Source organism: Rhipicephalus sanguineus, chromosome 1 (genome assembly GCF_013339695.2).
Source record: "Rhipicephalus sanguineus isolate Rsan-2018 chromosome 1, BIME_Rsan_1.4, whole genome shotgun sequence".
NCBI lineage: Eukaryota > Metazoa > Arthropoda > Arachnida > Ixodida > Ixodidae > Rhipicephalus > Rhipicephalus sanguineus.
Genome location: NC_051176.1, coordinates 266,571,045 through 266,590,415, shown reverse-complemented (window position 1 = coordinate 266,590,415; position 19,371 = coordinate 266,571,045). Strand labels below are relative to the sequence as shown.

General features: G+C 42.4%; 1 protein-coding gene across 4 annotated transcripts in view; it reads right to left on the bottom strand.

The window, feature by feature from the left end:
- LOC119378907 (protein PALS2) overlaps nucleotides 1–19,371 on the bottom strand; it is a 98,987-nt gene that overhangs the window by 19,731 nt on the left and 59,885 nt on the right. For all 4 annotated transcript variants that reach the window (XM_049411696.1, XM_037647978.2, XM_049411699.1 and 1 more), the window contains exons 3-9: nucleotides 15,358–15,510; nucleotides 12,217–12,369; nucleotides 12,056–12,131; nucleotides 10,334–10,482; nucleotides 7,289–7,420; nucleotides 6,088–6,196; nucleotides 3,383–3,448 (exon numbers count right to left, since the gene is read on the bottom strand). In XM_049411696.1, the coding sequence (XP_049267653.1) occupies nucleotides 3,383–3,448; nucleotides 6,088–6,196; nucleotides 7,289–7,420; nucleotides 10,334–10,482; nucleotides 12,056–12,131; nucleotides 12,217–12,369; nucleotides 15,358–15,510 (838 nt within the window). The remainder of the gene's footprint in view (nucleotides 1–3,382; nucleotides 3,449–6,087; nucleotides 6,197–7,288; nucleotides 7,421–10,333; nucleotides 10,483–12,055; nucleotides 12,132–12,216; nucleotides 12,370–15,357; nucleotides 15,511–19,371) is intronic.

Here is a 19,371-nt window from a genome sequence, read left to right as displayed (position 1 = left end):
CCTGATGATTTAAAGAACTTTCTCGTTTCAAGCATGAGTTCAGGGAAACGAAGTGCAGTCATACATATTAAAGGGATATTAAATAGAAAAGCGATTTTTCTCGTATTAGTAAATCACAATTTCACGACACTGCAAGCACCACTTTTGCCACGAGAAGACACTTGGTAAGCTAGAAAGCAAGCAAAAAGAAAATACAGGTGGTGACGGCACCTTGCAGTTCCCTCACCAGCTCGCTGCAACATCAAAGATTTTGAAGGTGCCTGCTTGGGCCTACGTAATGGCTTGTTGTTAAAAGTGATTAATACCCATGTCACACGGGCATTTGGAAGGCCTTTCAACCAATAGTCCATTTACTCATAGGTCAAGTTCAAGCTGTTACACAGGCGCTTTCAAAGGCCACCAAGTCAATAGTCTATCGAGTCAACAGAGCGCCCTACAACTCTATCGAAACCCTGATGGCCAGTGAGCAATGGAAGTGGAAAAAACACGCCTTCATGTTCACAGTGTCCCCGTAACCACGATTAGAACAAAAAAAATCAAACCAGTATGCTCTAAAAATATTATATGTGTTATTAATCAATTAATAAACTATTTTTTCCACTTGAAATGCACGAACTGCACTCACTCTCGACAACAGTGGCATGCCTGTGTTGTCGAGAGTACGTGACAGCCGCATCGAGCAGCACAAGCGTTGCCATAGTTTCACTCCTCAAGAACTTAGAAACTAAACGTATATGTAAACAACATATAAACACTTTGAAAAAATATTTAAGCAAAAATGACAGACATATTTGCACTTTTAGGTGGATTTATATTACAGTAAAACATCGGTGATACGATCACGGCTCGTACGAATTTCGGGGTGATATGATTTTTTCTGTGGTCCCGGCCAATGCCAATTAGCCTCCAATGTATTGGAGTACAGTTGTTGCGAACCGATTTGCACCCCGCGGCATTTGATACGAACGTACGCTAGCGCACAGGTACAAACAGGTGCTGCCTGCGCTGTCGCGCGCGGGCGCTAGCATGTGCGCTGCGTGACCATCATCGGTGTGTCGTTGCCTCCGGGATAGTGCGCGCGAATCTTGGAGGTCTTTAGGCGCCTTCGCGTTTAGGTTACAGATAACGTTGACGTCGTGCTTTTTTTTCCCTAAGCGTTGACACGTGCTCATGTGCTAGAGGCAGCAGCGTCCTTGTACTGTGTTAACACGTGCCTGCCACGTCAATGCAAGCCATGTTCCCTCAATCAGACGTTCTATGAAACAAGTCTGAGACTTGGGCTGCGGGTCCGTCATGAAGTCCCATTAAAGGTGGACAAAGACCCCAAGGGACGATGCGGACGGTCTTGGCGAATGAGCTTGGCCTCTATCTATCGTGTGCAAAGCGCTTCTTAAATCACTTTCGCTGCAGTACTCTGGTGTCATGCAGAAAAGCGTAGTAAGATTAGGAAGGGGCTACTAGCGGTCACGGGGCACAACACATCTGGTTCATTGATTAGACACGCGCGCATGAACCGTATATTTACGAGTAGTACAAGTATGACCGTTGACGTGTAAAAACTTTACTGGCAATCATTCAGAGCTGTTCATGACGTCGCTGCGGCCCTGAGAAGCACTGAATAAAAACGTATGCCAACTTTCTTTTGTCGCATACTAATTTTCCATGTTTTCTGGTGATACGAATTTTGGATGATACGAATATTTTTGGTAACCCCGTGAGATTCGTATCACCGAGGTTTTACTGTACTTACCCACATGAAAATGGGACGTGAATTCCCAGCTGGAATTCAGCTTTCCAGTCTGGTTTGCAGCTGGAAACGGCTCTTCAGGCTGGGAATTTCCCATTCCCAGGTGGAAAAAATGTTTCCAGCTGGGAATAAAAACCATTCCCAGTTGGAAATGGTATTTCCAGCATGGATATGGAATTGATTCCCGACTGGAAAGCCATTTCCAGCAGGAAGTTTTCCAGTTCCTGCTGAGAAGTATATGTATACTTATATATTTCAAGTATAAGTGAACGTTTCTCCCGAACATTTGTGTGCTTTATTGAGCACGGTGTCATGGTACCTTGCTGTATGCAATGTTTATATATGTGCGAAGTACACTACATGCCGGTTTGTGTAAGCAGCCTTTGCCTGCAATAACCCAGTGTCATGTAATGCTTGTGCGTAATTTTGTGCATGCATCTATGCAACAAACACCAGTAATAAGATGTGTGCAAGTGAATTCATTTGACGTCTATTCAGAGCAGTTCAAGTTCAAAGTGGATATAAATAATCATTACATGGCTCATCTACTGTATAAACCACAGTACTCATCAGATTTGGTGAAGTGGCACCTTTGCTTTGCACTGCACTGACTGTGCAAGTGGGTGTATGACGAAGGTATATCGTGGTACTGTTTTTGAAAACGGTATTGATGCCGTTCATGTGATTTGCTAAACCTATACCATTACCAGAATTGGGTTTTATGGGTCATGATTTTAATTTTCACTATGTATAAATATTTTTTTCGGTTGGTGAACAAGGATATGAGCAAATGCATTCCACACCTCAAGGTATGTTCCAACACTTCCTACAAGCGTTCAAATAAATGCTGTTAAGTTTTACCACCATGTCGTTTGGCTATGCGCAGTTCACTGGACCAGCAGGTCCTCTAGGAACAAGCTAGATCACATGCAATAGCAATGAGATGAAATCTGGAAATTCTTTCATTTCCAGCTGGAAATTAAAGATTGCAACTGGAAATTATGATTTTTCCATTTCCAGCTGGAAACACTTCCATTTCCGGCTGGAAATATTTCGATTTTCAGCTGGGAAGGGTAAACATTTTCACCTGGAATAGCCTTTGGAGACACGAAAACGAAAATAAAGATCTGCAGCGTCACACAATTACTGCGAGAAACGCCTGAACCACTCAATGGCCATTCAAAACTGCCATGTAGCAGCGTCACAACTCCATTAAGTCTACAGTGTTGTGGCGTTTCAAAGGCCATCGAGAGGATAGCCTTTCAAGAGTGCACGTGTGACATGGGCATTATGTCGTGTTCTAAGGGACGCAATGTGTTAATTAACATTGCAAGTTTCAGAAAACATCACTGAGCCATTGTGGCCGAAATACGCAATAAGGCTTTGAAATTTGTGATGTCACACTGACGTTCACATGCTGAAGTTACAGCGCAAAATTAAGACATGAAAATTTGGCCTTCATTTCCTCTTCACATAATAACCTATGATGGCAAGATTAATGACAATGGAGTTCTGAAAGAATAATATATCTGCCTAAAGTGATTTAATATTTCTGTTTAGTGTCCCTTTAAGTGACAAGTTGACATTTGACAGTGCACGTAAGGTCAAAAAAACAAGTTAAATGTAAAAACTTACCTGCTGATGCCTTGCTTTCGTACATTGTTTTCCTCTTCTTCTTTGTAATCTTTGTGCCACACATTTCTGAAGAACAAAATAGCACCAAAACATCAGACCTGCAGTCGTTCCCAAATTGCTGTCCTCTGTGTCTTTACACTGATAAAATGATAGAAGTTACAAAAGTTTTACCATAAAAAAAGTACAGGAACTTTTTCATTTTTATGTTTTTAAATTGGTAGCTGTCAACAGAGTAATTACAGTATGGAGCCTGAATTCAGTGAGAGTACAGTAAATAATTGTGTTACTATTTATTGCGATCGGTTCAAAACACATGCGATGTGCAGTGTGGCTTTGGATGTGAGAAGGAACACTTTATGTTTACGAAACAGGTTGTGCTACTATTGCAGTATGATACCACTGATGCATTTTATTGATTGGTCTACTTATTGATAGCTTTATTGAAGAATATGTCAAGGACCGTGTATCCAAGGTTTTAAAACAGGGGTGGATGAAAAAGAAGTTACTGATGTACACAAAAAGTCGCTCAATGGCAGCTTTTCAAGGGAGCAGGGTTGACATGAAGAACGATGTATGAAGGAAGATTACTCCAGTCATTGGCTGTATTATTAAAAAACAACCGATGCTGTGTGGCGGTGCAAACACGGAGAGGATATACAGCTTTAGCATGGCTGATGCAACCATAACCTCCACTTTTGGTCGCACAAGTACAGTAGAAGCTCATTAATTTAGATTTAACAGAATTAGAAAAAATGTCCAAATAAACAAAATGTCAAATGATTCATGTTACCAAGAAAACAATAAACAAATGCGTATTACATCAACACTTTTACTTAATGAGTGAAAAGGAAAATCCTGTTTTTCTTTAGCACAAAAGCAAGTTGTAATTATCACCTTACGAATTCCTTCACAATGTGAACATGGTGCAAGACCTGAGTTTTCATCTAATACGTACTTTTAACTACTGTATGCATGTTCCAATAAGTTTTTTTAGCCAATGAGCTGTCCAGTGACCGATCATCTCTGCATAGCAAGCAAGCTTGATGTAGTGGGTGTCTTTCCCAGCATGCAAGTCACAGTATAAAATCACCCTTCATCCTTGACATCTTTTGCCATGTTTATGAAATCGCCCATGGTTGCTATAAACACAACCACAGATAGTGTCCCACACTTCTGAAAGCACACGCACAGCCTACACACACTCATTTGAAACAAAACTACCGTTTGCTGCAACAGCTGGAGATAAAACTTTAGCAGCTAACGCAGTCATGGACGGCGAGATAACAGTTCTGAAGGCATGCGACCATTCAAGTGATGCAGTGCCATAGTACAGGGTTATAAACAAAATAGGCATGAACTGTTCTGGCATTCCTGGCATTTCTGTCATTCCCATGCAGTTCCCACAGATGACTACGGCGATGCAGGCTGTGCCGGTTAGTTTTGGTTGGAGATTTAGTGCTACTTTTGCTCATATGTGTTGCACATTTGTGATGCCTTTGCACTTGGCACGCTCCAAAGAAAATCCAAATTAATAGGGTTGCAACCAAATACATGCAAATTAACTAGACTTTGATGCGACTAAATAAGATATAAGCTAGCTGGACCACAGGACAAGTCTAAAGTATCTGAACTTCCAAGCTAATGAGGGGTGAATTAAGGAGGCTTTTACAATGACAATAGTTCAGGACAATTAAAGGAGTCCTGACACAAAAGTTTTCGCCCTGCGTTTTTTTGCTGCAATGTGTTGCTGGGGGCCTGTTAGTCATAACACGGCACATCGTTTGCTGCAGCGCGCGACAGATAATTACAAGCTCCTCATTACCAACACAACCTCAGTTTCGGTTTGACAGAGCTCCAAAAACGACAAGCCGCCGGGTGCAACTATCACCACCTAGCGAGTGAAACGCTCGGTCACGTGAGCACACAGAACAGTGACGCATTTCCGCGCGGTCTGTCGTCGCCGGGCTCATCGTCGTCTGATGGCGACGATTTTCTTGCGGCGGGGATGGAAGGAATTTTCGACGTGGCGAATCACTTCAGGTTTGACCCGCTGGCGAGGAGCAATTCGTTGGGAAGCACGTCAAAACAGAAATGGCGGCTACGACATCATCATAACTTGTACCGGCTGCAACGGTTACGTAGGGGAAGTAGGGGGGTCACCTCGGGTCACCTCCGAGGGTGTCAATGCAATAGGTGCGGCCTATAATGCTGGATCGCGCTCGCGAACTTCAAAATTCATATAAAATACCTTCCAAGCTTTATTCGCTGTCGATATTTTGGAGATGGTACACGCACGTACACGGGAATCGATCCAGCAGGCTATCTCGGCCGCGAAATTTTGTGTCAGTACCCCTTTAAAGACAGCATTTATGACTTGCGATGACATAAGAAAGCACTTTTTATGTGTAGCAGAACTGTTCACACATTCAAATGCAGACTCTGCTATTTCTCAACAGTAAAATGAGAATAGCTACCTGTGCAAGGCGCCACAGCACAAGGTACAGCGCAAGAACTATAAAACTCAACTAAGAGTTCCTTTATATTTTTTCCATAGACGAAATGTTCTTACCATTCTTTTCCACATTCGTAAAATCCCCTCCACATTATGTTTCATTCAGCTTCACATCATATGTACAAGGTGTGGGTTTTAACCTAAACTCATTAACGCATCTAATGTATGATGCAAGGCAATAACTAGCACATACTTGTCTTTGTTGCATAGTCAAATTCTGGCCGCACGAAAGCTCGTCTCCGTTCCTCAAGTTCCTGTGATGGAATGAGGCCTGCTGGACCTGAGGCAGAGACCCTCCTGGCCTGTGCAAATAAAGAATGAAAGTCACTCCATGCTAATGAAGTAGGATGCCTTGAAGACTAAATGTAAAAAAAAAAAATCCAAACAATGATTACACTTAGAATAAAAATAAATTATAAATTGCCAAGGTGAATGTTACAAAAACAAAGGTACTTTTGTCAGGAAATAAGAAAGCTGAGAAGCATTTACTATGCCAATATTAGCTATTTCAAAAAAATGAACATACACTTTGGCCAACAGAAATGAACTACACATCTATGCTTGACATACATGCAGACAGACACTGACAGAATGGCATCTGCTGATGGAATACATACCACTGATGGAAGCTGTGCACGAGGTAGCAAAACATATAAGTGCTTGCCCTTATTTACTTATGCAGCACTTCATCCATTCTATATTCACAAAGAACATTTCTCACAAATAGGGCTGGGGTAGGGGTGCTAGAATCACTTTACTCTAGAATGCTGATGTCTACAATCTATTAACGATAAAAAGCATTTATTTATGTGCCTTTACAGTTTTCTCCAGCTTTTGAGTAAAATTTATGCAAAGCTGATAATTCAAGGAATACACGTTAAGATACAAGACAAGATACAAGTTGAAAACTACTGAAAAAATCTCAGCCGAAGTTCATAGAGTCTATTTTACCTAAGCATAGTCAGAAAGTGACCTTCAATGCTATGAGCATACTATTATCTGTATGTAGTGGTTAAAATAAGCATTTCATGCTTAAGAAAAGAAACAGCATATTGCCTAACAGCAACATGAAACATTATGCATCTGAACTCTTGTGTGCAAAAACCCAGCTGGTTAGTGACAGCAAAAGGTTAATGTCACACTGCTGCAGAGAACTCCAACATTGTGTGCAAAGTAAAGGCAGCAAAAACTGCTTCAGTAATGAAAAATCTCTGTGAAGCAAAGCTGCATCAAGAAAGATTGAGTCATGTCTATTCTCAGAATTTTGAAATTGAAACTACAAGCACAGAACAGTAGTTTAGTGCTTCACTTCCCCCTAGCAAGTTCATTGCAGCACAGTTGTTTTCCTGAAAATCGGAAAACCTTTGGCGTTACCTATTAAAGGAAAGACGTACCTGCCACCAATTTGGATCCTCCTGATTGAGCACTTGTAAGATGTCACCTTGCTTGAAGGCAAGCCCAATTTCCTTACATGGCAGCAGGGTATCCTTTGATGGGTCGTACGTGTACAACGCTTTCACGAAACACTAAAAATGAAACCGTAGTTCGCATATTTAAAAAGTGTTCCTACATTTTCACATATTTTGATTACAGTGAAATGTCATAGCACACTGTAAGTAGCATTTCCTGACATGAAAGCATGCAATGCTTATAGAACATACGCTCGACACTCGAGCAGAATATGTTCCACAGTTTCGATTGACCCACAGTTGTTTCAGTGTGGACTTGCTGTTTGACCGAAGCGGCACCGTATGCAGTTTTCATAGGCAGTGTTTAGACAAAGTCAATGATATAGAGTTTCCACACACAGACACCTTTATCATTTGACTGTGTCTTAGGCCCTTTAGTCTGCCTCACGCAACAGAGGTGCACGATGATTTTTCTCCTTAGATATTTGGACACTATCGGTCAGCTCAACAAACTTCAGTTCTATCTTGTCTGCAGGGGCATGACCAGAAATTTTTTTCAGGGGGGGGGGGGGGAGGGGGTTCAACCATACTTTATGTATGGTCGTGCGTGTGTTTGTATGTGTGCGTTTACATATACGCAAGCAAAACTGAAAATTTTCAGGGGAGGGGGGGTTGAACCCCCAACCCCCCCTCCCCCCCCTGGCTAGGCCCCTGCTTATCTGTCACCCTCATTCACCTTTCATGCAGCGAAATCTGTCACTTTATTGCAGGACGATGCACACAATGAAGAACTGTACCACCACACGTCATCGCCCAAAAGTCGGAAACCTCAGTGGATGATTTTTATTTTTTCTCTTTTCACATTTTTCTGCACCTCTCTCTCCTATCTTTCTCTCCCCCTTCCCCAGGAAGAATAGCATGTAAGCGATCTCTATACACCGGCTAAATTCTCTGCCTTTCAATAAAGTGCTCTCTCCCCATTGACATGCACAACCAAAGTTATTGCCAGGAATCAAGCACTATGCAATAATGAACTCCTCCGAAATTAGCAGTGCAACAAGGAAGGGAAAGAGAAAAAAAAAAGGAATCAGGAGTGTGATAATAACGTCACATGGGCCTTTGGCTTCAGTAGAGAAGAAAACAAAGTTTAGCATGTGGGTAGTGGTATAGGCAGCAGGAGAGAGTTTAGGCTACGGGGTGAGGGTGCCTAAGCTCCTCGTATCATCAACTCACAAGACTTTGCTTGCTTCTACAAGCACTATAACTAAACGCTTTTCAAAAAATTTGTAATAGAACACTCTCTGGTGCATAACCAAGCTTCCAGTGTGCAAGCAAAATTTTTCAAAAAGGCCTGTTAAGGGTCCTTTATAGGGTCCCTGAAACATTTTTTTGGACATGTACAATGTAGAAGCATTCAGGGAGTGGCATTATCAATTCATTCAGACCATAATTTAAAGGGGTCATGAACCACTTTTCCAAGTAATGATCTAATGTCCTCATTATCAGAGTTTACTGCCTCCCGAATCGATCGCCGCAAACATTTCTCGAATACGTCAAAACGAGCGCAGTTACGAGGATTTGGCGCACGCTCTCAGTGCTTTCTCTCTTTTCTCGTCCCGACGAGCGCACTGGAAGCTACACATACACAGGGAGGGATGGCATGGGGGAAAGAAGTTACGTCAGCGCGCGTCGTGAAACGCGATCGCTCTCCCGCTGTGATTCGCATGTGCGAGTGTGGCTACCGTGTAAAGTTAGCAGACTGAGGAGTGCGGTGCTGGCAAGTGGCGGCGCCCTGTGGCAAGAAGCGCATCTCATCTGAACGCCGCTTTCAATTTATGCCAGCTATCGGCCAATGAGGATGCTATGTCTTTTGCGACGCGGAGAAGCAGATACGCGACGTCAACTGGCAGGCGCCCCGCCCACTGACGAGAGTGAGAACCGGCCTCTGTTTGAAAAGAGGGTTCCCGAGAAAACAGCAACTTCGCACTCCGCTTGTAGCCTTTACGCGCCGCGCATGACTGCAATATTTGGCTGAGCAGTTCATAGCCGTGTCAGCTTTCCGCAGGATGTGTTTTTTCAACAAGCCCAAGGGGTGCTTCATGACCCGTTTAAGTGTGCCACCACAATTCAAGTGCCTCGCAGTTGCACATGTTAAGACAGGTAAACCTGGGTGCTCTGTATTTGCTACCTCAACCTAACGCTCCATCACATGTTGGCCGAATAAATGAACTCGTGCAGCTATAGTACTACAGCGATAACTACTTCATCTTTTCGTGAAGTGCCTTTTCCGAGGGAGTCTAAGCCCAGGTATCTGTAACATGCTGCACTTCATAAATGACCACGGTACAAGTATCACGGCAATATAATCACAATCTTGTGTGCAAGGTATTTGTGACCGTCAGAACATCACCCTTCCCTTAAGCACACACATAGAGTGGGCTTCCAGCATCGTTGCAGATGTCCTCAGAAAGAAAAGAGGTAAGTTGACATTTGACACTTTTGAAAAGCATTTGTTGATGAAGATCAACAAGGTCTAAAGGCTCGTAGAAGCTGGAGTGAAATAGCCAGGACAAATCATTCTAATTACTGTATTTCTACAGTGTTAATGTAAGTTAATGGGGAAATAACTTTAACTAATGTAATATATTCCTTTCAGTAATTACTCTCTTGAGCAGTAATTGGTAACTATAATCAATTACATTTCTGCAGGGAGCAATCAAAATCGCAAACTTTTTTTTTTAATGTGTAAAAGTCTGCCCAAAAATGGCACTAGTAATACTATGCATATTTATATACAATGATGAGCTCCTATGGTTGCCGTGTGGAACTAAGGTGCCCATTAAAGAAGCCTGAAGGATATCACTTAAACTTTTAAAGATGATAAGTTCAAGCATTTAGTTTTTCATTAATTCATACAACAGTTACACACAAACTACGATATAAGTGGGAACTTTGATAAATGATAATTAATGATGATGCACTTAAAAAAAACACCTCACGATGGAAGGTTTGCAAAAGTTGAAGGCGTACCTGAAATGTCGGAAGGCTGTCATGGTAAGAGGGAAGTATCTTGAATGCAACACTTCCTTGAGCCTTTTTCAGTTGCAGCTGCAACTGTTCAGGTGTGTGGACTGGTATGCCATTCACTTCCAGAATCGTATCCCCAATATGCAGCAGCCCTAAAGAAAAAGAATAAATTTGACAAAGCACAAAAGCAAATTGCATCAATATGCCTAAATAAATAGACCTGCTAACATGTCTTTTCAAGTGAAGTGCTCAAGGATGCAGAAATTACATGTTCCTTTACAAATATGTGCCCCACAAAAAAAAAGTGCCATGACATCTTAGCATTGCTGACAAGCCGCACTGTGAAATAGGGGTACATTTTTCATCTGGAAAAGTGTAGTTCACGAATAGCTTGTTCTATCATAAACATATAAATTCAAACAGTTCCCAAGATAGGAAGTGATAATAAACAGAAGAATCCAATAATTTAAAGATTGTATAAAAAAAATTGAGTAACCTAAATCTTAGCCTTTGAGAGTGCAACGTGATATCATTAAAGGCCCCGTTCACATCGCCTTCTAATTTGCTTACCATGCTTCGCTTCTCAGTCGACACCTCAACAATGCTGTGAAGGAAGGAACGTCTCTGCATGTGACATTGGGCATTGTAAACAGTCCTAGGGTGCCTACTCCAATTACAGTTGCGAAGTACCTAATACGTGTATGTAAGGCAATATGCGCACTTACGTAGCTGCACACTTTGTTGATGCTGTGGCTGATGAAGATGATGACGAATTATAGCTCAGCCCTTTGTAATGGTTTGGCAGCTTTCAACCACCCACTAGTTAAGAAATTCACATGGTGTGACACCTGGTGTGATTCTACGCTTCTGCAATGCAATATTCCACCTGTTAACGTGACTCCTTGCCCGACATGACGACTGTATAGGGGTCTCTTTTCAAGGCGGTTTCAAGCGACGGCGTGGCTCTGTGGTGGAACACTCGAATGGCAGTTCATAATACCTGGGATCGATTTAGGCTCGAACAAGCCAATTTTTATTGTTTGCATCCATCAGGATTTTTCACTCACGGACAACACCACCGACACCACATTTTCTACGACGGAGGATCTTTAATACTATCTCCTTAAAATGCACAAACTACTTTGGCAAATGAAAGAATGCTACCCATGTGGCTGATTCAGCACATTGAGGATAATAAGCAATATTATATAACACTGTTACTGTAAGAACCTAGTCTAAATAAGTAAAAGCTCAATGTTAGAGATAAGGAACCAGCCTTGTAGCAGGTGGAAGTTTGTAGCACACAAAAGCTCCCAAAATCCAATCCAGCATATAATCCTCACATGTATATCTCACTCCATTATAAATGTTCAACAAATAATGTGCGCTTTGCAAGCAGTATTCTCAACACGTGACTGAAGTACTGTTACGATAGTCCATTTCAGATGTGAAATGAAAAGAGAAGAGAAAGGTAACATACTTCACTTCATTTCATTTATTATCAACTTGAAGCCCCAAAAGCATTACACAAAGGGGTGGGACAGTATAGACATGTAAGAGTGGTTGTTAAAGTACAGATTTGTAAATGTGTTCTCTGCAGTAAATCTATTTGAATGCAAATGCAGCCATTACAATTGCAGTATTCAGAGCGTGAGGAGACACCTGCTTGTAAAGCATTATCTATTCCAAAGTATTCTAACATGAAGTCCTTCTCCTAGCTCTTACCTTGTCTGTCAATGATGCCACCAGCAAGGATGCGGGCAATGATCAGGTTATCATTCTCCACCCGTACCGTTATACCCTAAAAGCATTGTACGAAAATACCTTAGTCAAGGGCACATTCTGAACACCAAGGAAAACAAACCATAAGTGTAGCAAGAGCTCACCAAAGGCTCGTCATCATTCTTTCTGATCCCCACCATCCTGATAGTGTCATTCAGGGTTTCAGGTGTCATTGCTGGCGCTTCTTTCTCAAGAGGCAGTGGCTTGGCAGGTTCGTAGCTTTTTGTAGCTACAGCATCATGGGCATTGAGCAAAGCCTGTCATAAAAAAAAAAGAAGAGAGAATGGCAGACAACTTAAAAAGAAAAAGGGCTCATGGCAAAATGTTTCAGAATATTAAAAACTCGCATTTATGCAATAGTAACAGAGTCTACAACATACTGTAGTTGACTTCCATTACATGAACCTCATCAGAACATCAAAATACAACATGTTTAAATCATCCTATGCTGAGAATAAATGAGTTGGATGTGTGCAATGAAAAAGAATAGTTTTTATTTAAATAAAATAGACCACAGTCAATTGCTACATGCACACTGTATACACAATCTGGAATGGCTGCCACCATATTTCTACACAAGCAGCTGCAATGCCATCTCAAGCCCATTTGAATATGTCACTACTATAATCCACAGACTGCCACTAGCTTGAAACAATTCTGATTTGCAAGCTCTTGGAACCGGCACCCTCGGATACAATGAATGACGAAGAAGAGGAAGAGCAGGATAGTGAAGTTTTCACCTCCTAGAATCAAGGTCATTACTTTGAAACACATGCTCGCCACTGCCAGTGATGCTCCAGCAGTTCAAAGGCGAAAGAAAATTGTCAATATGCAGGACTCTGCACTGGCAAGCCACAACACCTCAGGACACGAGTCTGACCATGTAAATGGACAATGCCTTGGAGGAGCACTCGGCATGTCTGCTCTCAATGAGTGTGGGTAGTGTTTTCCAAATACGAGGCAATTTGATGGCCCATGTACACACATGTATGTCCTCTGTGAGGGGCATTTGCTGCTGCATTCTTTACTTGTCACTTACTGTAGTTCAGATTACTAATTGTTCAAGATACAACATGACACGGTCATAGTAACTTGGGATGTCATAAGCCTCAGCTAATGGTAAACAAATGCAGTGGTCCCTATTGGATTCCTATGCTTTGGTGTACCACACTAAATTACAACTCAGTAAAAAGGATAAACCTGTTGCAGCAAGGCCTAGAAACCTAGCCATAGCTGTTTAATGAGCACAACACCCATCTGACTAGACTTATTACAGGGTTGCAACACATATTTGCCATTGGCAACCAAGATATATGGTGATGTTGTAGTGAAGTTCGTTGTTATTTGTCACATCTAACTGCTGGGAGCTTGTGCTCTTCCTCAGATCTAGTTGCATCAATTGCAAGAATTTAAAAAGTTTAACAGTATGCTTCTCACAATGATTTGACTACAGCAGCATTCACATAAACACTTGACACTGTCTTTTGCATCCGATAATAATAATAATATCTGGGGTTTAACGTCCCAAAACCACGATTTGATTATGAGAGACGCCGTAGTGGAGGGCTCCGGAAATTTTGACCACCTGGGGTTCTTTAACGTGCACCTAAATCTAAGCACACGGGCCTCAAACATTTTCGCCTCCATCGAAAATGCAGCCGCCGCGGCCGGGATTCGATCCCGCAACCTTCGGGTCAGCAGTCGAGCGCCATAACCACTAGACCACCGTGGCGGGGCGTTTTTTTTTTTTTTTTTTTTTTGCATCCGAAAATCCTTAGTAGTGGTCGGACACAGAAATGTTTTAAATGCCTTGACATTGGTACAAAGACACGTTCCCTATTGATCGCAGGTACAAAGTCGGAATCATCTGCTATCTTCCGTACCTCAGTTACAGTCTTGTGATATTGCTGTTCACAAATGAGTTATCTCAAAGTGTTTCATTTATCCTTACTGGACAGCTAGACAATGAAGAAAAACGATCATATATCCTAAACCTAGTTTTTTCTGTTTGCTTTTTTTTTCTTCATGTCACAGCCATAATACAGAACAGCTAGTCATAACAAAAAGGCCACATGGCCCTCCAAGTCTTCATCAAGCTCACAACAGTGTGGTGAAGACAAGCACAAATCTGAGCATTACAACATAAGCATCAGTGCTCTTGTTGTTTCACTCACCTTTGTTCTTGACATCACTACATTGTAAATACTACCACGAACTGTCACTGTGAACTTGACGCTAGAGCACAAAATAAAGGCAATTCATTATTAGGTCTTTGGTCATAGGCTGTCGCATGCACAAAATTACTTGTCACACTTGTTAATAACTATACAGCAAAAATTTTGAGAACTTCCAACATGTGGTGCCATTATTAGCTATTAAAGATACCCACCCAGTGGAAGATGGAAACTTTAAAGGGGCAGTGACACAAAATTTCACTGCTTGAATAACCTAGGGGATCGATATTCATGAACATGCATATATCTATGAAAACTCCACAGCGAATATAGCTTGGAAGGTAATTTATATGAATATTGAAGTCTACATGCACAATCGAGCGCTATGCATGGCACCTCGCGACACTGACACCGCCTGAGGTGACCGGAAGGTGACCCCCTTAACTACTGCGACGTCACCGCTGCAGCTGAGCTCCGAGCTGGCACAGCAAGTAATGATGATGTCGTAGTCACCATTGCCATTTTGCCGCGCTTGCACCAGCAGACTACTATTCAGCAGCTGCTCGTGAGTCCGTGCCCGCGGTGAATGTTTGGAAAGTGTGGAAGCCTGAAGAAAGTCATCGCCACCAGAAGACTACAACAATGATAACAACGATGACGGCGACGACATCGCGCAGCACATGCAGGTGAAAGAATGCAAGTAGACGATGCAGGCAGTACGAAAGTGCACCACAGTTCTGTGTGCTCACACAATCAAACTTCTATACCATGTAGCGCACGCTAGATGTCATTGGTTGCACCCAGCGGCTTGTCGTTCTTGGAGCTCTCCCAAATCAAAACTGAGACTGATCAGTAATAAACAGACTGTAAATAATTATCTGTTGAGCACTGCAGCAAGTGATGTGCCGTGTTATAACCAACAGGCCTTCAGTAACATAATAGAGCAAAAAACACCTGACCAACATTTTTGTGTCAGTGTGGAGACCACATAAGCTCATGGTAGCACTACAAGTGAAAACTTCAGAATACCAATAAGGCAATGCTTTTGTTATAGAATGCAAAGATTCATACTGAAAAGTGAGGACCACTAAGGATGTTGGCAAGTTCTTGGGCATCACGACTAGTGACCCGTCGGCAAGCCTGGCAGACATCCCGCAGAAGTTCTACATTGTTTGTAGAGACAGGCTTGAACGCTGTAGTTTTCTCTTCAAGGTGATCTTGAACCTGTTGGCCAGAAACAGAAAAGTAAGTGAAGTCATTGGTGTCACACAGCAACTGCAGCAAAAACATGAATGTCTTTATCTGAGCATTAGTAACTTTTCAAGTCAGAACACTATTCAACATGCATTTGTTCCAGCCTTTCGAATCAAAATGCTGCTAGTCAGTCAGCACTGCAAATTGCACTACACTTTACAAGTAAATACATATTTGAAGTTTTTCTTCTTTTGTTGCTGTTGTAGCTTAACAGTACCTACATATCTGCCTCTGCGGTCAGCATTGCTCATATTAGCAAGTCAAACCAGTTCGTCAACACAGGAAAACACTTTAATGTGCACACGAGGCGTTTTTGTTCAGAACTGAATTTAATGTCTTTCAAATTCAGTTCCTTAAATTTTACATCAATTACATCTAGACATTTTTGTGCGTAAAAACTGAGAAATACCAGAAGAGTGGTGGTTATTACTGCAACAGCAGAAAAGCAGCATAATATATGTCCTATAATTTTCTGATATTTGAGCATTCTGAACTGCTGAACTCATTTCACTGAAAAGTCAAATTGGGGTAATCAGTGAAACCAGTCAAGTCACTGTTGCCTCTTGCAGTGATGCTACTGGCTTAGGCCACTTTGGAGCAGCTTTTGGAGCAGGCAAAATTGCGTTTTGGAGCAGCAAAACTAGCTTTTGGAGCAGGCGCTCTGCCTTCAACAATTCATTCTGAGCCGAAGAAGTCTTAAAAAAGTAATAAACATCGACCACAGCAGCGTCGACATCCGAGCCAATGGCACTCAAGCCGCGGGCAAATGAGCTGTGCACTTTGTGCAAGCAGCACTCTCCTACATCTATGATGTCAGGGTATTTTTCCTGCATCTTTTTTCTGAAGCTTTTCACTGCATTAGGGCCATCCGTAGAAGAGCAAATGACATTTTTCTGCGGCAGGTCCATCATTGCTCTCCGCACATCATTAGCCAAAATTTCCGAAGTCGCGGAGCCCAGCCGGAAAGACTGTAGGTGTTCCACAACTCGCTGCATTTTGTTGGAGAAACGCCTAACTACAACATCAAGTTGTTGGCACCTCTGTTCAGGAAGAGGGGTCTCGTCAATGCTAACAGAAAAAACCACATCCGGCTTGTTCAGCTCGTCAAGCACAAGTTTCTTGAAATACAGCCCGAGGCCATCACTAACTATGTAGGATGCCTTGAACCTCTTACAACTAAACTGCTTCGCTGTTTCGGAATCTCCAAATAACTTGGGAAACAAGGCAGTTGCTGTGTCGGCGCACGAGTATGGGATTCCCTTGAGAATCATGCCAAGCACAAACAGAGTTTCTGCTATTGTCACGCGGTCACACTGCAAGACGTTCCATGGACTGCCGAATTCCAAAGTCGGCTGGATAGTTTTCGGCCACTGCAGCCACCTGAAGCGTCTCAATGACGACTGGTAGCATCAATGTGCCGTTTCATGGCTGCATGTCGCTTGACTGCTGCTACGCCATGTTGCCTACAGTTTATGCTTTGATTACAAAAAAAAAACACAAAACGCAGTTCCTTCGTCCGCTTGACAACACCATATTGATATTTTGTCTCCATTTTCATCACTCTCATGGAGAATGTCCGCGTACGTCCGCGTACAGTGCGATGTCGCTCTCAATGGGGGAACCTCATGTAGTTAGTTTCATTTCTGAAAGTCGGAGTACACCCCTTTGGCGCAGGCTTGGCGCAGAATCGCAAAATTTTGAGAAAATGTAGCAGGTTGTAGCAGCCAGGGCACTTTGGCGCAGTCTGGCGCAATTGGCGCAGCGGTAGCATCACTGCTCTTGCCTGGTTCTACTGCCTACTGCTGTCAGGAACACCTTGTCAAATCCCTGGAAGCCGAGACACATATTTTAAGCTGCTATTAGTATTTATTATTCTCAGTCTATTTAATGTCCACTGCAGGACAAAGGCTTCTCCAAATGATCTCCAATTTCCCCTATCTTGTTTGAGCTGATTCCATTTTATCCCAGCAAACTTCTTAATTTCGTCACTCCATCTAACTTGCCGTCGTCTTCAGCTTTTTTTGTCGTCTCTTGGTATCCATTCAATTGCTGTAACTGACCACCGGTTGTCTGACTACGCAATATGTGGCTGGCCCAAGTCCATTTCTTTTGCTCAATATCAACTAGAATATCATGCTACTCCTGTTTGTTGTCTGACCAATTTTACTGCCTTCCAAATCTTTTAATGCTACACCTACCATCTCCCATTCCATTGTGCGCTGCATGGTCCTTGACTTTTTCTTGAATTTATTTGTCATCCTCAGTTTCAGCCCGATATGTTACAACTTGAAGTATGCAACGAATGTATACTTTTCGTTTTAGGGAGAACGGCAGACTGCCTGTCATGATATGGTAATGCCTGTCATATGTGCTCCAGCCTATCCTTATCCTTCCGTGAATCTGCTTTTCATGAGTAGGCCCGCATATTAGTAAATGACCTAAGCGTACGTACTCTTGTACAGACTCAAAGGGTTGGTCGCCAATCACAAATTCTCTTTCTTTTGCCAGGCTCTTAATCATTATTTTTGTCTTCATAATATTCATTTTTAGCCCTACTTTAATACTTTCTTCATTTGTCTGCAATAATTTCTTGCAACTATAAATTGCATTTAATATATTCCATGCTTCAACACAAAGAGCCGCCATATAATGTCAGTAAGTCAACAATGTAAGTTAGGAATAAACATTTATTTCCTATACATTACTCCTCTACAGAACTTATCATCAATGACTTACATCTATCAACCTTACTTATCAATAGCTGGCACCATACACCACCATTACAGAGTACTTTCTTGCAATGCCAGCTGCATATGCTTTTACTGCAATTTATTACCTAAGCATATGCCAACTGTACCACACCGCAGCACTTGTGTTTAGGGCAGATGTAGCTCATACAGCTGAAGCACTAAGCAGGGGCGGCACCAGGGGTGGGGGCAGCCCCCCCTCCCAAATTTCCACGTGCCCCCCCTTGAGCCCCAAGAGCAAAGATATTTAAAACACTACATAAGTTCCCAGCCACCCTGCCCCCTGAAGGAACTCGCATGTCATGGGTGCGCCCCCAGTAAAAAAATCCTGGTGCCGCCCCTGGCACTAAGACAAAAATCAGTGAGAACTGTGTAACTGACAAATTATGATAAAAATGGTTTCATCGTGCTAACGAAGATGATGTACCGTAAAATCCCGAGCAAGCGCCCCCCCTACGAGGAAAAACAATCGGACAAGATTTGGAGGGGGAGTGTTTGCTCGGTCTCGGACCAAAATTCAAGATGGTGGTGGAAGACCCTCTAAGAAGAATGCCCACCTGTGCTTCTAATGAAATGCTTTATTGAATACACATGCATTTACCGTTTTACTGAACCAGAGGGAATCCTTGTGTGAAATTTCATGCGGTATGACAAGGGGTGCAATACGTTCTTCAAATGTTCCAACAAATTGTGACAACTCAGAATGCAACCCTGAGACACCACACTGTAAGAGTACTAAGAAATTGTGCACATATCTAAAGACTTGCAGAACATGGGTTCCTAGGAACCGCTGCTGCAGGATTCTGCAGCAGAGAAAAGGTTGAAAGAAAAATGACTAGAGGGGAGGGGGGGAGGTGCTTGCTCGGTCATTGGCGTATATTTTGGGGGCGCTTGCTCGGGATTTTACAGTAGTAGCAAAAAAAGCGCTATCTGCTTCTTCTTAAAGAATTATCATCTGAGTAACCGAGTCACGGTTACAACAGTATGAGTGTGTCTGTGTGGGCATACACACATGCACACACACATACTTGTAGTGGTTGTCTGCATTATAATATTGTTTATTACTTAAAGACTGAAAATGGAG